This window comes from Beta vulgaris, chromosome 9, assembly GCF_026745355.1.
Source record: "Beta vulgaris subsp. vulgaris cultivar EL10 chromosome 9, EL10.2, whole genome shotgun sequence".
Classification (NCBI taxonomy): Eukaryota; Viridiplantae; Streptophyta; class Magnoliopsida; order Caryophyllales; family Amaranthaceae; genus Beta; species Beta vulgaris.
Window position 1 is genome coordinate 53488785 of NC_079210.1, and position 15065 is coordinate 53503849.

Below are 15065 nucleotides of genomic sequence, written 5' to 3' on the forward strand. Positions count from 1 at the left end.
TATATTATTCAACATAAAAAATCTATGATCCATACTATTTATTCTTAACACATCCATGCATAAGGCTTTATCATGAAGTCATATAGAGCAAGATTCGAAAGGTGTTATAAAAACATCATATCGAATCTAATCTATATCACTAAGGGCTTGTTCTCTTCGGCATAAAACAATTGAACTGAACTGATCTGAATCGAAATGAGTAGTGTAATGTGAGAGTAAAAGTATTGTCTAGAGCAGAATTGAACTGAACTAAACTATATTGAATTGGACTGAATTGAACTGAAAATAAGCAAGGAAGAACAGATCTAAAATCTAAACCTAGTCGCTTTCCAACACCCAAAGATACTATCATTCTAATTAGACGTTGGACGAAATTGGACTGTTTCCGGACTTTCGTCCCAAAGATACTTTCTCCTATCAGTGGTTTATGATCGACTCAGTATTCAATGCTATTTGTGCAAATGCATAACTGCCCAGTGCCCACCAAACCAATAAACGTGACGAAAAATGCATTCAAATCCCCAGAAAACGACGCAAAACTACCATCACTCTCCTGCAGTTTACCAAGTTTATTGACTTGAAATTTTCTTATCACTATCATTTTATCCTCTTCTAAATCTTCAAACAATTCTCCTCTTAAAAGAAGAAGAAAAAAGCTTCAATCTTTGATCTTTGAGCAACTTAAAGAAGGTAACTTTGTAATCTTTATGACAATTTTCTTTTTTTTCTGGGTACAAATGTTTATGCTTTCAAAAACAATTGAATTTCTAAATACCCATTTGAAAATTAGATGTTTTTATGAAGTGGGTTGTTTTTTTAATTGTTGAATTTAGGGATGGGGAAGAAGAAAGTGATGATATCTGCTGATGAAGTTGACTTGACAGCAGTCAAGTACGAGTATGATCAAATTGAAGGTTAGTTTGTTATTTTTGTGATTAATTGTCTCCAATTTCTTCTTTTTCAATTGGGTTATTTTTTGGTGTCCAAATTGATAGTTTTACAGTATTATCTGATGATATAAACGGTGTATGAAGTATATGAGAATTTAGGTTATAGGAGGAAAATCATTAGATATAGGCATATAGCCAGTTAAAAACACAAAATGTGTTTATATTATTGTGCTTGGTGATGTTTCTTGTTGTAAATGATCCTACATTATGGGGATTTTCATTCAATATAGGACCAATCAAAGTAGAGTTTTGTGAATCATTGATCAATTGATGTGCATTGTTGCAATGAACTGTCTGAGCACTTTGTATCAGTCTAGATGCTTACAAGTTATATCTGTTCTTTTGGCTTATAGCTCCACATATCACGGGACTGGCATTGGGTTTCTTTACCAATCTCCTTGAAGCTCCGGTCGTAGGTCCTCTTATTGTTTCTTACTTGAGAAAGAAGAATAATACAGTTGAGGTTGGTTTCCCTTTTACTTGTAGATACATCTGTGTTATTTGGTTGCTTTTACTGATTTGTACTAACAGCATACTGTTTATGTCTAACAGTTACTGAAGAATACTGTCATTCCAGAGACTCCAATGTTTAAACCCGAGTTCCCTCCCCAAGGTTATTTCTTATGCACTAAGACCGTTATCCTTTTTCTATTTGGTTAGAAAGAGGCTAATTATGGAATGTAGAAATGTCTTTAACTGATTAATAGGGGTGTGCATTTGATACATCAGAATTCTTGTCTCTTTTCCATGAGAGTATGTAAACAGCCCTGATATAGGAAGTTTGAATTGTGCCTTTTAGAACCGGAGAAAGATGTTACTTATGTTGAAGAAGCTGGCTGTCCAGAGGATCGTGTTGCAGAAGCTTTAAAGTGCCTCCCGGATTATGATCCTGCAAGCTGTTGGGATGATGATTTAGCACTATCTTTTCGTTATTGGAAGATTCGTGATTTTGCTTATGCTTATCGTGCCAGGCTTGCTACCCCATCCATGGTCTGATAACTTTGATGCCTGTTTTATTTTTGCCTTCAGGTATTAAATGATTAACAACTTTTTCATGCATGAATGCAGATTGCTGAGAAATTGATCTCAGCCTTGGAGGAGTTTAATAATGCAAATCCCACTACCCCATTACTTATTTCCTTTGATGCTGAGGATGTAAGAAAGCAGGCAGCTGCATCTACTCAAAGATTTGAAGAAGGTAATACTCTTGTAAATTGTAATTGTGTCTTCTCGTTATTCTTTGCTTTGATAGATTTAATTTCTCACAACTATGTTAGGGTATTGCTGAGATTAGACATGTACTTTGCAGGGAAATCTATATCAATTTTGGATGGAATTTTTATGGCAATCAAGGATGATATAGATTGTTACCCACATCCGTCTAAGGGTATGTTGTAATCAAAGTTCTTTGTTCTTACGTTTTATCAAGATGAAGCTCAGTCTAACATTTTCTTTTGGGTATAGGTGCTACAACATGGTTTCATGAAGTTCGACCTGTTAAGAAGGATGCAGTTTCTGTTTCTAGGTTGCGCAGTTGCGGTGTTATTTTAATCGGGAAGGCAAATATGCATGAATTTGGTCTTGGGACAACTGGAAACAATGCTAACTATGGGTGAGTATTAGTTTGTGTTACGGAGAGAAAATTGCACAACCAAATACTTCACAATAGGTTCAGTCACATAGGACTTGCTTATATTTCAACTATTTATTTGATGTTTGCAACAGAAAATCAGACCATTGTGGTCATTTGAGATGGAATAATTTAGTCAAATGCACGTTAGACCACTGAGTCTCTTTTTTATTCAGCTTGGTTTCTCACATATGTCAAAAGTTGTACTGATTCGCATCTCCAGAAGTTTACCCATCTGAAATCTCTCTTTGGAAGTTTTCTACTTCATATTGAGTTGTGATGTTTGCTCTTTTCAGAACAACAAGAAATCCACATGCACATGATAGATACACTGGCGGATCTTCATCTGGCCCGGCAGCACTTGTAGCTTCTGGACTTTGTTCAGCTTCCCTAGGGACAGATGGTGGAGGTTAGTATAAACATATATTGCTGAAATCTTAGGATTATGGATCTGATTTAGCTGGAAGGTTTTACTCACAAGTAATATTTGTGAACCCAGGTTCAGTTCGCATTCCTTCATCCCTTTGCGGGGTGGTTGGCCTGAAAACTACTTATGGAAGAACTGATATGAGAGGGTAATAACTGCATCATTCAGTTACTCCCTTCACTTTATATACTTGTTTTCGCCTTTTGAGGTCGAACTGTGACAATGATTTCTCTCAAGAATATGGATAAAATTACAAAAAAGTTCGTATTGTGGTAGTTCTTTTCGAATATGTATCTAGCAATAGAACTCATTACCCCCTCTGTTGTTTTTTTGTTCTTTGCACTTCACTTTTTGGGATATAGTTTTTTGGTTCTTCCCACTTATACCTTTTCCGTCACACGTATTACCCATGTGACTCCAATGGCCTGCCATTAACCCTTCTTCATTGGTAATATTTCCCAAAAGCAAGTAGGAAGAGCAAAAATAAAGAAAAAGAAAAGGTTGTATAATTTTCTATAATGGAGTTTAATTGTAATATTGTCAAAGTTAGACCTCGAAAAGCGAAAGCGACAAGTATTCAGAAAGGGAGGAAGTACTATATAAGGAACGGAAATATCTATATCTATGATTTCCTTTATAACTTCTAATCTTCTAAAATTTCTTGTTGCCAGGGCATTGTGTGATGCAGGGACTGTGGAAATTATTGGCCCAATAGCTTCATCAGTTGAGGATGTATTGCTTGTGTAAGGAAAACCATATCATCAATGAGTTATTCTCTATTACAGCCATCGACTTGACAGAATCTTGTCTATTGATCGCATATTTTTCTGTCACCATTGTCTGACTTTCTGTAGGTACATAAATCCTGTAGTAAATGATTTTTGCTGCATTATCCTTGTAAGCTACGTGGATAAGATTTTGCAAGCAGCATCCTTTAAAGTTTTCGAGCATACATGATTTTGATTTGAAGTACGAACTTTAATAGTATCTTTTCTATGGTTGTTCCTGCTATTTTAGCATTTTGAGTACTTTGTTGAATTAGTAGACGTCATATTTAGGGCGTTCAAGAATATTGAAACCTTAGAGAGATATTCATGAGGATTCTTTTGTCTATCAGGCTGCTGATGTATATTTGTGCCTCCTTTTTGTCACTCACTGAGATAAACTAAAATTAACTAAACCAGTATATTTCTGGTGTGGATACATCTTTTCATTTTTCTCTTTTAAATCACTGCATCAGTTTCCAAAGATCGACCTGAAACTTTTTGAATATTCTGAATACGTTGATTATCTTTCTATAGGTATGCTGCGATTCTGGGTTCCTCTCCTGCTGATAGGATTAGCCTCAGACCTGTGAGCTATTTTTCCCTTCCTTCTTCTATTTGTTTTAAAATATCGGGAGCTATAAGCTATTGCTATTGATCAACTGATAGTTATCTGGACTGTTTTCCAGTCACCACCTTGCTTGCCGAATCTGACATCTGAAACCCAAATTAGTGGTCAAGGGTCATTACGACTTGGGAAGTATACAGAGGTGATCTCATCATAACATTCAGAATGATACAACTTCATATTGAGGTTAAAAGAATATGAGATTATGATTAATATATATTTCTTGTACTGCAGTGGTTTAATGACGTGTATTCCAGTGAAATCTCTCAGAAGTGTGAGGATGTATTGAACTTGCTTTCAGAAACCCATAATTTCCAAGTAAAGGATTTTTTTACCTTAAGTACTAAAATACTGTTCTGTAAGCATTTGTTCACCTAGCCTCCCCCAGCCCTCATAATGTGTTTCCAATTTAGCACTATAGGACTAAAATTTCGTGTTTTATTTATAAGACAGTGGAAATTGCTATTCCTGAGATGCATGAGATGCGCACGGCACATGTAGTTTCAATTGGATCTGAGTGCTTGTCTGCACTAAATCCATATTGCGAAGAGGGGTATGCTCTATTCCTTTTTTTTTTTTTTTTTTTTTTGATTTTTCCAACCAAAAAGATCTTAAATTAATCTCTTTCAAGAACTGCAAACTGCTTTTGAAGTAAGCAATTTTTTTAAGGCCTTTTTCATACAGGAAGCACAACAATTTTCTCTCCTTCATGTAGGAAAGGTTCAAAGTTGACATATGATACCCGCACAAATTTGGCGCTTTTCCGTTCGTTCTCAGCTACAGATTACGTTGCATCCCAAAAGATTCGGTGAGGAAATAATATGAACCGATTGATGTATAAAAGTTTCCTTACTTTGTTCTTGTAGTAAAAACAAACATGCTGGTAATAATTTTGGGGTCCTCATTGGAGATGTTTAGATGACAAATCTGGATTATATCAAGAACATTGGTATTTGATGTGCAAATTTTCCTAGTGTTCTTTAGTCTTTAAAATATGAGATTTATCTTCAAGTAATAGTTAGCTTGGTACATCAATGCGTTTAAGGCACTATTACATTAATTATAGTCTTATGGTATCTTCTTTTTGGGGGAAAGGGGGAGGGGGGCTTCTCTCTATTTTATCATACAATTGTTATCAGAGAGCTGAGAGCCACATTACTACAATCTCTTTTGCTTTTGGCTGCTAATGGGAAATTTCCAATTTGTGAGCGTGTCTGTTGAGCTGTATATTCCTTTCATTGTTTTGTTTTTACGACTTGTTTCTGGCTCCATGCAGGCGAAGAATGATGTACTACCACATGGAGATCTTCAAGAAGGTGGACATCATAGTAACACCAACCACTGGGTATGCATTATCATCATTGCTAGTGCTGCTCTTAGTTTCTGTATTATTCTGCGTTATTTTTAGATATGGTAAATGTGTCCTGTTTGTGTCTGGCTTCATGTTAATTTCGGACTTTTCTCAAAATACGTCTAAAACTGTTTAAAATATGAGATAAGTGGATTAGTGACATTTCGATCAAATTAGGTCAAGTTCAAGTTGAATTTTCTTCCTAGGGTTCTGCTCATGTTTTTCGTGTTGGATCAAAGATTGCCAGCTTTCATAGTGGAGGCCCTTTCATGACTCATCATGTTTGGTCAATTTATTCAACGCAGGGAGAATTTGTTGTGAAACTTTCCAGTTTTTAAGATATAATCGATATTTTCTTGAGCTGTATTTGTTTCCAACCAGTACCAGGCTACCAACTGTGGAGTGGCGGATCCAGAATAACATATTAGTGGGTGCAAAATATTTTTTTCATTATTTTAGAAGGTGTAAATGGTCCAATTTTCTAAAATTTTGACAGAATAATACTACAGATCAAGATTGAAGTGGGGTCATCACACCTCAAAGGGTAGCTCCACCCTTCAAGCTATATGTTCTTTTGTGTGTTAATAAGCTTCATGCTAGTGAAAATGCATGGATTTATGGATGCCTTATTTTTTAAGCTTTTGCAGATATAAATTCTGATACATTTATCTTTTATTGAACAGCATGACAGCACCAGTTATACCCTCCAGCGCTCTAAAATTTGGAGAGACAAATTTGCAGGTTTCAGGTGAGCTAATCAACATCTGTTAAGGAGTGAAATTTTTTATCTACATATAAGATATTGTTTTATTTCTATTTACTATATATCTTTATTTTGATTGCGAGGAAATTAAGATGTAATTCGTTTCTTTTTTCTTTCCGAAAGACCAGGGAGGCGATACCTTCTGCTTTAGTGAATGCCTCAATTTGACTAATAATGTGGTTAATACTTTGTAAAATCCAGCTGATACTGAAATGCATTGCTAACAACCAACAACAGATGATGAAATTGTGTTCTTTTTAGTCATCCATAGATATAGATATAGCAGGACTTCTATACTAGTTTCGAAATGCACTAATACATGTTTCTGTACTTCTACTGACAGGTTACCTGATGCGCTTTATTGTGGCTGCAAATCTTCTCGGCCTCCCTGCCATTACCATCCCGGTGCATAATCTCTTTTGGTTTCAGTTGAATTTTCTAGTTATTGAAGGCTATATCTTGTCCCGAAATATATTTCAAACCAATGACTAGTTTCGTATCCTTGCCATTATCTTGCTTCATTATCTTCCTGTGTTCTTTTGGGACTGAACTAGAAAAGCTTTATTGATGCTCATATATCTGGTATTGTTCGAGCAATTTATAACTCCATGACTCTAAATTTAAATTTCATAGTAGGAAATCTGGAAACTATACGCAGAAAACTGACTGATTGTTGCATGTCTTACTCTAGTTTTAAGGTCAGGAGAATTAACAAATAAGCGCCTTTTCACCCTTGTATATTTTGAGCTGGTAAAAACATTTGTGTTGTATAGAAATGAATGCTGCCTTGTTCTCTTCAATTAATTAATACTAAACTGAACTGATTTTAACTAATTTTACTAGCTTTTCGAGTTTTTGTCGTAAGCAACTACTTATTGTACTGACCAGAAGTGATCTATACTGATTGCAACATATTATTGCTAATAAAACTGATAGTTTACAAGTTCGCAAGCAAAACTGATTTATCGATCATTCGTACTTTTCAGATTGGTTATGATAAACAGGGACTTCCAATCGGCTTACAACTTATAGGTCGACCATGGAGTGAAGCAACACTTCTGCGTTTGGCGTCTGTCATCGAGGTATGTATATATATATCTTCCATGAATTACTTACGAGAGTTTCATCAATCTGTTATTATGCAAACTTGGGTTTGATTGTTTCTCTTGTGGTCAGGCATCATGTGGCATACCCAAGAAAAGACCGGCATTGTACTATGATATCTTGAAGGGTATCTGATAACTAGCATTTCCCAAATTCCAATTTCTAGAGGTTACAATTTATACATGATCTTGGGATGTTAGACTTCGTATTCATGATCTAATTTAATCCAATGATTGCTCATTTTAAGTAAATTATGATGTAATTAAGAGAATAAGAGACACATCTATTGAATAATACACTGTTCTTTTAGTCGCGAACTTTGCAACATCTGCTTCTCGGAGGACGAACGTAACAAACTTTGATTGTATTGTATTACTACTATCTGGGTAAAGATATTTATCAATTGGCGTCTCGAGATTCACGTTAATATCTATTTTCGAAATATCAAATTTTTATAATATTTATTAATTTGGAATAAAGTATGTTAATATTTAAAGTCATGTGTTGGAGACCATAAAAACATAATATCGTCGCTAGATGATTATAACTGGTTCTCTACATTATATAACACAGATTTAAGGGAACATTAGAGATTGAAATAAAGTTCGTACATAGTAAAGAAGAAAATGCGAAGATCATTTTCGAATAATTGATGTTTTGTATTATGATTTTTGCTTAAAAGTTGTAAATAATGCGTTATTACCTATCAAGAAAACAATGGTAACGAACAATGCTTTCCTTCGTAAATTTACACACAAATTTATTCCCATTACCGCCATTTATAACCAACTACCAAACAAGTCGTCAATAATATATTAACCAATATTATGATAATTCAACTCAATTCTTCAAAAGTATATATAGTATAGACATAGATTATCAAGACTTCAATGGTTCGAAAATGCCAACATAAACGCCAGGGTTATAAACATTTGGAGATTGATAGATCATTTTCACTAGTACATATCGTACGTTAAGAATACACACCCTGCCAATGGAGTTCAAATTCCTCTGCAACTATGTTAACACAGTACTTGTATAATCAAGAAATGATCAATTCAATCCTTGTAAAACTAAGCTGCAGATTACCCAAATATGCATTGCTAAATGAACAGTAGTGTCTCGAAGAAGATTTCGTCATCATCATACAGGCAACTTAAAACTTTCCAGTATGAATTCCATTTTTCGTGTTATCAACCTTGAATTTGGTGTTGATCCCGAATATTTTTCGCTCAAATACCATCAGGAATCCATTAAATCCATTACATCTGTAGCAAAAAAAGATGAGAATGTAATTTCAGAAAGAAAATCTTCCCATAAAATCAGCATCAAGAATGATAGTTCATACTCAATGATGATTGTTTATGTTTTCATCAGCAACATCACTAGGAAGATCTGGTCCGTCGGGTATCTTTCCAGGATAATTCGTGATTGATGCATCAGAACCTGTCATACTGAAAACCAAGCTAATATTAGCTCATGGAGTTCCCAGGAAAAGTAATGTGTTGAAAATGCCTCAAATTATTACAAAGAACTCACTTCCTATCAGTGAGGACCAACGAACGAACCTCGCAATTCTTAAAGCTGCAAAAAATACAAAATAATGTACTTGAGGTCGAATACAAACATTGACTATGGCAATCTGTGATAAATGACGGTAATGCTAACGAGATTAATTTTGCAAGAAAAGTCGCAAAATATCTATTGTAGTGCTTGTCCACCCTTTAATTATTTATTTATGTTTCATAAACACATGTTTGGTGATAAGAAGTGCAGACTCATGAACATTGGGATGGAACTTACACCAAAAGCTAACATCAGAAAGAATACACAAACGTGTGATACCGACAAAAGTTGGTTCAAATGGACTTGTCACTGTATAATATTGAAGCAAGCCAAGCATAATTAACAATTGAAACAAATGTCAATGTGCTAATGGTGTAATAAAGAGGGAAGATGGTACGCACCGTTTACACATTTCTTCCTTAATCAGAGGATGACAGTCATTTCCATATAGACTTAGAGTATGAAATAGGAAACCACTATGGGTTACAACTGCTATTTCCTTCTCCTCTCTTGTCAACAACCTGTTTAGGGAAATTGGAATTAAAAATGCATTTGCCATGCTAAGAGTGTAATATTGGAAACAGATTAAATGAAGACAATAAAAAAAAACCGTTTCTGGGGTAAGTTGTTACTGTTGTTATGACATGAAATGGAGATCAGTACTATTTAATTATGTAGCACATAAATGGAAACCAAAACAGAAAAACCTCAAGTTCCAGCCATATTTGCGCTTCATTAACACGGAAACATATGGGGTTTCAGGAACAAATCGGAGAAACCTCATGTCCCAATCGTAGCCATGTTTCTTAGCTTACTTATTTCCCAAGGGAACAACAGCATTATTATAATGAACAGTAACCAGCGACACATATATACTTCCTCAATTAAGCTGTATGAACTAAAAGGGTTTTTAATCTGTGATAGGTTATAGGCATGCACCACGGTATAGTCCATAAGTGAATCACAATGCCATATCCAAGATGTATGTGAAGTTGTGAGCGGTACAAACTATACAAATACAAATAAATGGGACATGTACAAACCAATTCATAAAGTTTATTCCCCTAGCTGCAACTTCCGCTTTTGTTTCGCGAACATCAGCCTTCCACTGTGTATCTTCATCGGTTTCTATCTGAAAGTACATACATACAGTTAAAGGATCCCTTAGAGTCTGCTTTGCAATCTGCAGCTATACATAAGATCCTAATGAATGTTTACCTGCGAGAAGTCAATTGCAGGAAAAAGACACTGATATTCATGAACATGTCTCCTCTTGTCGCAAGGATGAACTCCCTGAGATCAGATTAATAAAAGGGATGATCACTTTACCCTCCCACAGTCCCACTTCTCAAGAGAGTGAAAATTCCCAAACTAGAAGATAACAGTAGTGATATAACAAATCAATTGACAAATTATAGTCACGGCAGATTGTTGCGAAATGCTTCCTCCACCTCGGGCTCCTAGCTCAAAGATAACAATGAGCTGAGGCACAGAGATTAAGAAGAAAGAAAATGAATAGAGAGAAAAAAGTGGGCAGGTGAGGGTACCAACTCTAGAGAAAAGAACTGAAGAGCCTTGGTGGCACTTTAAACAATTAGAAACTCTAGATTCTGCTTAATTCTATTGGACTACAGTAGAAATTGCTCTTTGCTTGATAACATCTATTGAACGTACCATATGCTCACGACAAAGCTCAACAGCAATAATAGGTGGGCAGTTTTGACTTGAAATGGCAGAACGGTCACTGTTTCCAGCATTTGCCACCATCATAGGCAGCACATCCATCCTATCAGTATAGCCCTCACCGCCAAAAACACCAACTGCTGTCTGCATAGTCCTGCATTAAAATAAGAATCCGATTCTCATGCCTGCCAAATCCATGATATGAACATGTGCATACAGACCCTACTTTTTAATGCAAGCTTCTGAAAGTATTTCAGAGGCCTTAGGTCATCCCAATTAATGGCCAAATTATGTGGTCAGCTGGACAACAGAGCACAAGAAGTAGAGAAGGAAATTACTCAAGTTAAGCCATGATTATTCATACTTCTGTAAGTGTTGTTGCTTTCCATGCAAAATTTCAGACAAGTAGGCATCATGACATGACCATTACTAGTTTTCCCTAATAACTGACACTATGACTAATTGACTATTACTATTACAACTACAAAGTTTCCTTTAGCTTCTTCCTAGCATGAGAATTTCGTATAATGACCAGATTTAAGGTACTCAAATTAGACTAAAGAATCTATCAGTTGCATACTTAAATGAAGTTCTTTATTTACCTTAAGGGAAAAAAAAGAATGCCACTATTACTTACTATGTTACTCCTATGCATTATTTGAAATATGAGAAAAAACTATGTAAGAACATATCACCTCAAGCAAAAGAGAAGCATAGGCAATACCTTAGCAAAGGAGATGTTATGACTACCTCAATCCTCTTATACAGGCCACAATCATGAACATGCCTGCGTAAACTATCAACCTGCATGAATAGTAAAATAATTATTAAAAACCTTTAGAAACTGTAGTCTGTATAAGTAAAAAAAAACCTCATTAACTTAGAAGGCATACATGATGCTTTTGTTACCTGCTGCCAACCTAGTGGAGTCAGGGGTGCATCAAAATATTCAGCTTTCATATATGCCTTGTAATTCTTCTCGCCTTCTATATTATGAAGTCCTTGTGCATGCCTCACCTAATCCATTGTGTGTAAAACCACAAACAAAAACCAAGACAAGATTCTTGACTTCGCAAAGGCGAAAATTTACAATCGTCAAATCCATAATGGCATGATGTATGATTTGCAAGTATAAGAACAATACAACACCAACCAGGTGAATAGTTTTGCAGCGGTGCAACGGATATAAACTTGGACCGCTCACATTGTCCATGGCTGGAGAAAAGGTAGATCATGTTAAGAGGAGGAAAAAGAGATGAAAAACCCGTGATAGAAAATATTTAACGAGAAATAAAAAGTGAAAAAAGATAGTTACATCAGGAGGAAAGGAATTAATATAAGATGATGAGACTAGCAGTTCTTACAAACATAAATCAAGTAGAAGAAAATCACAAGCTCACAAAGCAAATGCTATCAACTATTCTAATATCTACCCAATAGGCCAATACCAATACCAACATGAGGTCTACTTACATTTCCCTACCTTATGTCTGGTCATGCAAATACTACACATGCAATCAAACTGATTTCGGAGTACTGGGTATACAAGAATTTTACCCTTACTTAAGACTACTAAGTCGATTTTGCGAACACGGAAACACAATTTGAGGTGATCAAAGTCTATTGTTTTTGAGTCTTAAAAATGATAAGCTACTTGTATCTAGCCTCAGCTCTCTCTAATTCAGTGAGAGGATGTGGGCATCTGTTTGCTTGTTTACCTATCAAGCTTCCTCACTCACACTTCAGGTTCGAACCTGGGCAGTGGGCTCTTTGAGGGAATGTGGGAAGGTAGCAAGAGGTGGATTTTTAATTGCCTTGGGGTACATCCATATAGGAGGTCACTTTCAGTCTCTAGTCTCCACACAAAACAGTCTCTCAGTCTGGCCAGAGGGCTCAGAAAATAGGGCAGTGGCCTGATATGGGCTTGGTAGGGGGGAAAGTTACCCAATAAATAAAAGAATTACTTTGATTTGCAATATAATATGTGAAGCCCTAAGGGCTATTGACAATATAGAAGCCAAAAATGGAACAATGAGAAGTAATTAACTACACTAATCGATGTGTGATTTTGTCATAAATTCTCAAGTGATACCATTTCTGCTTTCAGAACATATTTTAATGCTTATTGTTAGTCCTTGGGATACATATATTAATTCACTTATTTTCAGCCTTTCAGGGGGTCGGGGAGGCGGGTGGGGGAGAAAAGTTACAAAAATATTATTTGAAAGAATTACACAGGATAGATTTGCAATCATAAATCATGTTTAAATGAAAAGAAAATGGACAAAAATACAGAATTCTATAGTGTAAGATTTCCTATTAGCTTAGTGATTAGGACGGAAGTATACACTATACAGTACAATATATATAAAGAAAACCTGTCTTCTTGTCTAAATTTAAGCCCAAGTAAAAGCCTTCCATGCAACTTTCTTCCACCCTTGCCATTACTACTGAACCCATAGTTTGTGACCAAGGGCAGAATTGTAAAGAGACAACCCCATTTAGATATCTTAAATTTAGTCAAATAACCTGACTCTACAGGAAAAACCTCTATCTCTCTTTGAGTAACAAGAGGTATTGTACTAATAGCCTTAATTGATAAATAAGAAAGGAGGTAAAACATGAGATGCACCCTTCATTGATAAATAAGAAACGAGGTATTCTACTGAAATTTCACCTTTAGCTTTGTACTCAGGACAGAGGACACGAAAATGACAGACACCAGAAAGACAAGTTGCAAGGGTCTAAATCGGTCACATACTTAAAGAAAGTCCATGCATCCTATGCATTTTGTAGGAGACAAGGCCAAGGCTTGTATTTGTGTACATACTAGAATCTTTCCCAATCAACTACAACCCATATTAACAAATTCGCTAAACCCTTGCGAACTGCAATCTAAAAAAGGTGATTGGTAAATGCAAGTGCATTACTCTTGGGCTAATTTACATACTTCTATACAGGTAGCGAATTATGTTCCCGCACCAATTTTCGTACTACACAACACTGACTACAAACACTAAGACCAAGACCCCAAAATAAGTCCTGCTAAAATGATGATCATTTTGACCTTGATCTAAGAATCTTAAATGATGAAAGGAAATGTCCTTAGATATTGGTCCAAAATGTTGGCTATATGCAGTAGCAATTCAGAAATCTGTCCAGATTCTTATAACTATCCTGGTGCGGACCCCACCCCAAGAAGAATATCTGAAGATGAAAAATCATCCATACACATCCTAACTCACAATTTTTTTGTGTGTTTATCACAAGATATTGTGAGTTGATTTGATCCACTTAACATACTTATCAGCTCAAACATCTACATATTAGCTAGATAATGCACCTAATATGCTAAAATCATATATTGTAGCCATTTTTGCAACAAATTGATCAAAAAAATCTCAGCACATTCCATAAAATTCTAAAAAAACAGCCACAAAATCAAGAACTACCCAATAATCAAAAACCAACATGGCAAAAAACCCAACATCAAAAAATATGAGAAAAGCAAATTTACCACACACCAAACCCTTCTCAATCAGAAAAGATTCCAACTTTAAAAGAATGACCCAACAATTTAATCATATTATTCAAAAAAGACAGGTTCTTTAGAAAGAAATTAAGTTTAGGAGGAAGAAAAAAAGCTCACCAGAAGAAGAAGATAGAGAGAAAAGAAGTTGATGGTGGAGAAATGAAAGAATGTCTTCTTCCTTGATGAATAGCCGCCAAAGAAAAGGAGGGTGATGTTCTTGTATTTGTACTTGTAAGAAGGAAAAGAGGTGGAAGAGTGGTGGAAGGAGAGAGAGAGAGAAATGTTCAATACTCATAAATTTCAAATGGACTCTTCTATAAAACGAAATTGTGCTTTTGTCTTTGTTTGTGTGTGGATGATTTCATAATCCAAAAAGAAGAAAAAATTGAGGGAAAAATCAAAATTAGCATAGTTTTGTGTGGTTGCTTGTTTATAGAGAAGGTGCAACTCAACATGACTTGACGTAGTGATTTGACTTAAATTTGATATGAAATTAATGGACTTTTGTTAGGAAAAATTGATAGGAACAGTTATAATTATGGGCGTTTCGTCATTTTCGATCTCAGCTAAAGATTATTTTTTAGCGGTCTCAACTATGGATCATTTTTGCCGAAATTGATTGTAACATGTCAAAATAGCTTTTAAGGTTTTCGACATATATAAATAA

At 35.4% G+C, this 15065-nt stretch overlaps 2 protein-coding genes across 4 annotated transcripts; one reads left to right on the top strand and one right to left on the bottom strand.

The window, feature by feature from the left end:
• The first annotated feature begins 391 nt into the window (after nt 1–391).
• On the top strand, nt 392–8044 carry LOC104904789 (fatty acid amide hydrolase). The gene is made up of 21 exons (XM_010693170.4): nt 392–690; nt 834–914; nt 1304–1413; nt 1503–1563; nt 1750–1940; nt 2019–2148; nt 2260–2337; nt 2415–2562; nt 2877–2989; nt 3080–3155; nt 3679–3750; nt 4309–4360; nt 4461–4541; nt 4634–4717; nt 4849–4952; nt 5115–5207; nt 5676–5744; nt 6434–6498; nt 6857–6918; nt 7500–7595; nt 7690–8044. The coding sequence occupies exons 2-21, from the start codon at nt 836–838 to the stop codon at nt 7750–7752; spliced, it is 1827 nt and encodes a 608-aa protein (XP_010691472.2). The 5' UTR covers nt 392–690; nt 834–835; the 3' UTR covers nt 7753–8044.
• Nucleotides 8045–8425: 381 nt separating this feature from the next.
• Nucleotides 8426–14773, bottom strand: LOC104904790 (phosphoglycerate mutase-like protein 1). Of its 3 annotated transcripts, XM_010693171.4 has the most exons (11): nt 14516–14773; nt 12020–12081; nt 11776–11883; nt 11591–11670; nt 10858–11020; nt 10402–10476; nt 10227–10315; nt 9585–9704; nt 9157–9201; nt 8966–9071; nt 8426–8885 (listed from the first exon to the last, which is right to left on the bottom strand). In XM_010693171.4, the coding sequence occupies exons 1-10, from the start codon at nt 14691–14693 to the stop codon at nt 8966–8968; spliced, it is 1026 nt and encodes a 341-aa protein (XP_010691473.2). In that variant the 5' UTR covers nt 14694–14773; the 3' UTR covers nt 8426–8885. The 3 variants fall into 3 exon arrangements, with proteins under 3 accessions (XP_010691473.2, XP_048492424.1, XP_048492425.1); XM_048636467.2 differs by lacking the exons at nt 8426–8885; nt 14516–14773 and adding an exon at nt 14384–14460 and having other exon boundaries at nt 8892–9071; XM_048636468.2 differs by lacking the exons at nt 8426–8885; nt 14516–14773 and having other exon boundaries at nt 8892–9071; nt 11776–11934; nt 12020–12087.
• Nucleotides 14774–15065: the final 292 nt, after the last annotated feature.

Excerpts from the sequence above, each read along its gene's own strand:
- LOC104904789 (XM_010693170.4), top strand. The coding sequence starts at position 836 with ATGGGGAAGAAGAAAGTGATGATATCTGCTGATGAAGTTGACTTGACA. Across the intron at positions 915-1,303 it reads CGAGTATGATCAAATTGAAG|CTCCACATATCACGGGACTG; the intron begins GTTAGTTTGTTA and ends TTTGGCTTATAG. Across the intron at positions 4,953-5,114 it reads AATCCATATTGCGAAGAGGG|GAAAGGTTCAAAGTTGACAT; the intron begins GTATGCTCTATT and ends TCCTTCATGTAG.
- LOC104904790 (XM_010693171.4), bottom strand. The coding sequence starts at position 14,693 with ATGAGTATTGAACATTTCTCTCTCTCTCTCCTTCCACCACTCTTCCAC. Across the intron at positions 9,705-10,226 it reads GGAATAAACTTTATGAATTG|GTTGTTGACAAGAGAGGAGA; the intron begins GTTTGTACATGT and ends TTCCCTAAACAG. Across the intron at positions 9,072-9,156 it reads TTGGTCCTCACTGATAGGAA|TATGACAGGTTCTGATGCAT; the intron begins GTGAGTTCTTTG and ends CTTGGTTTTCAG.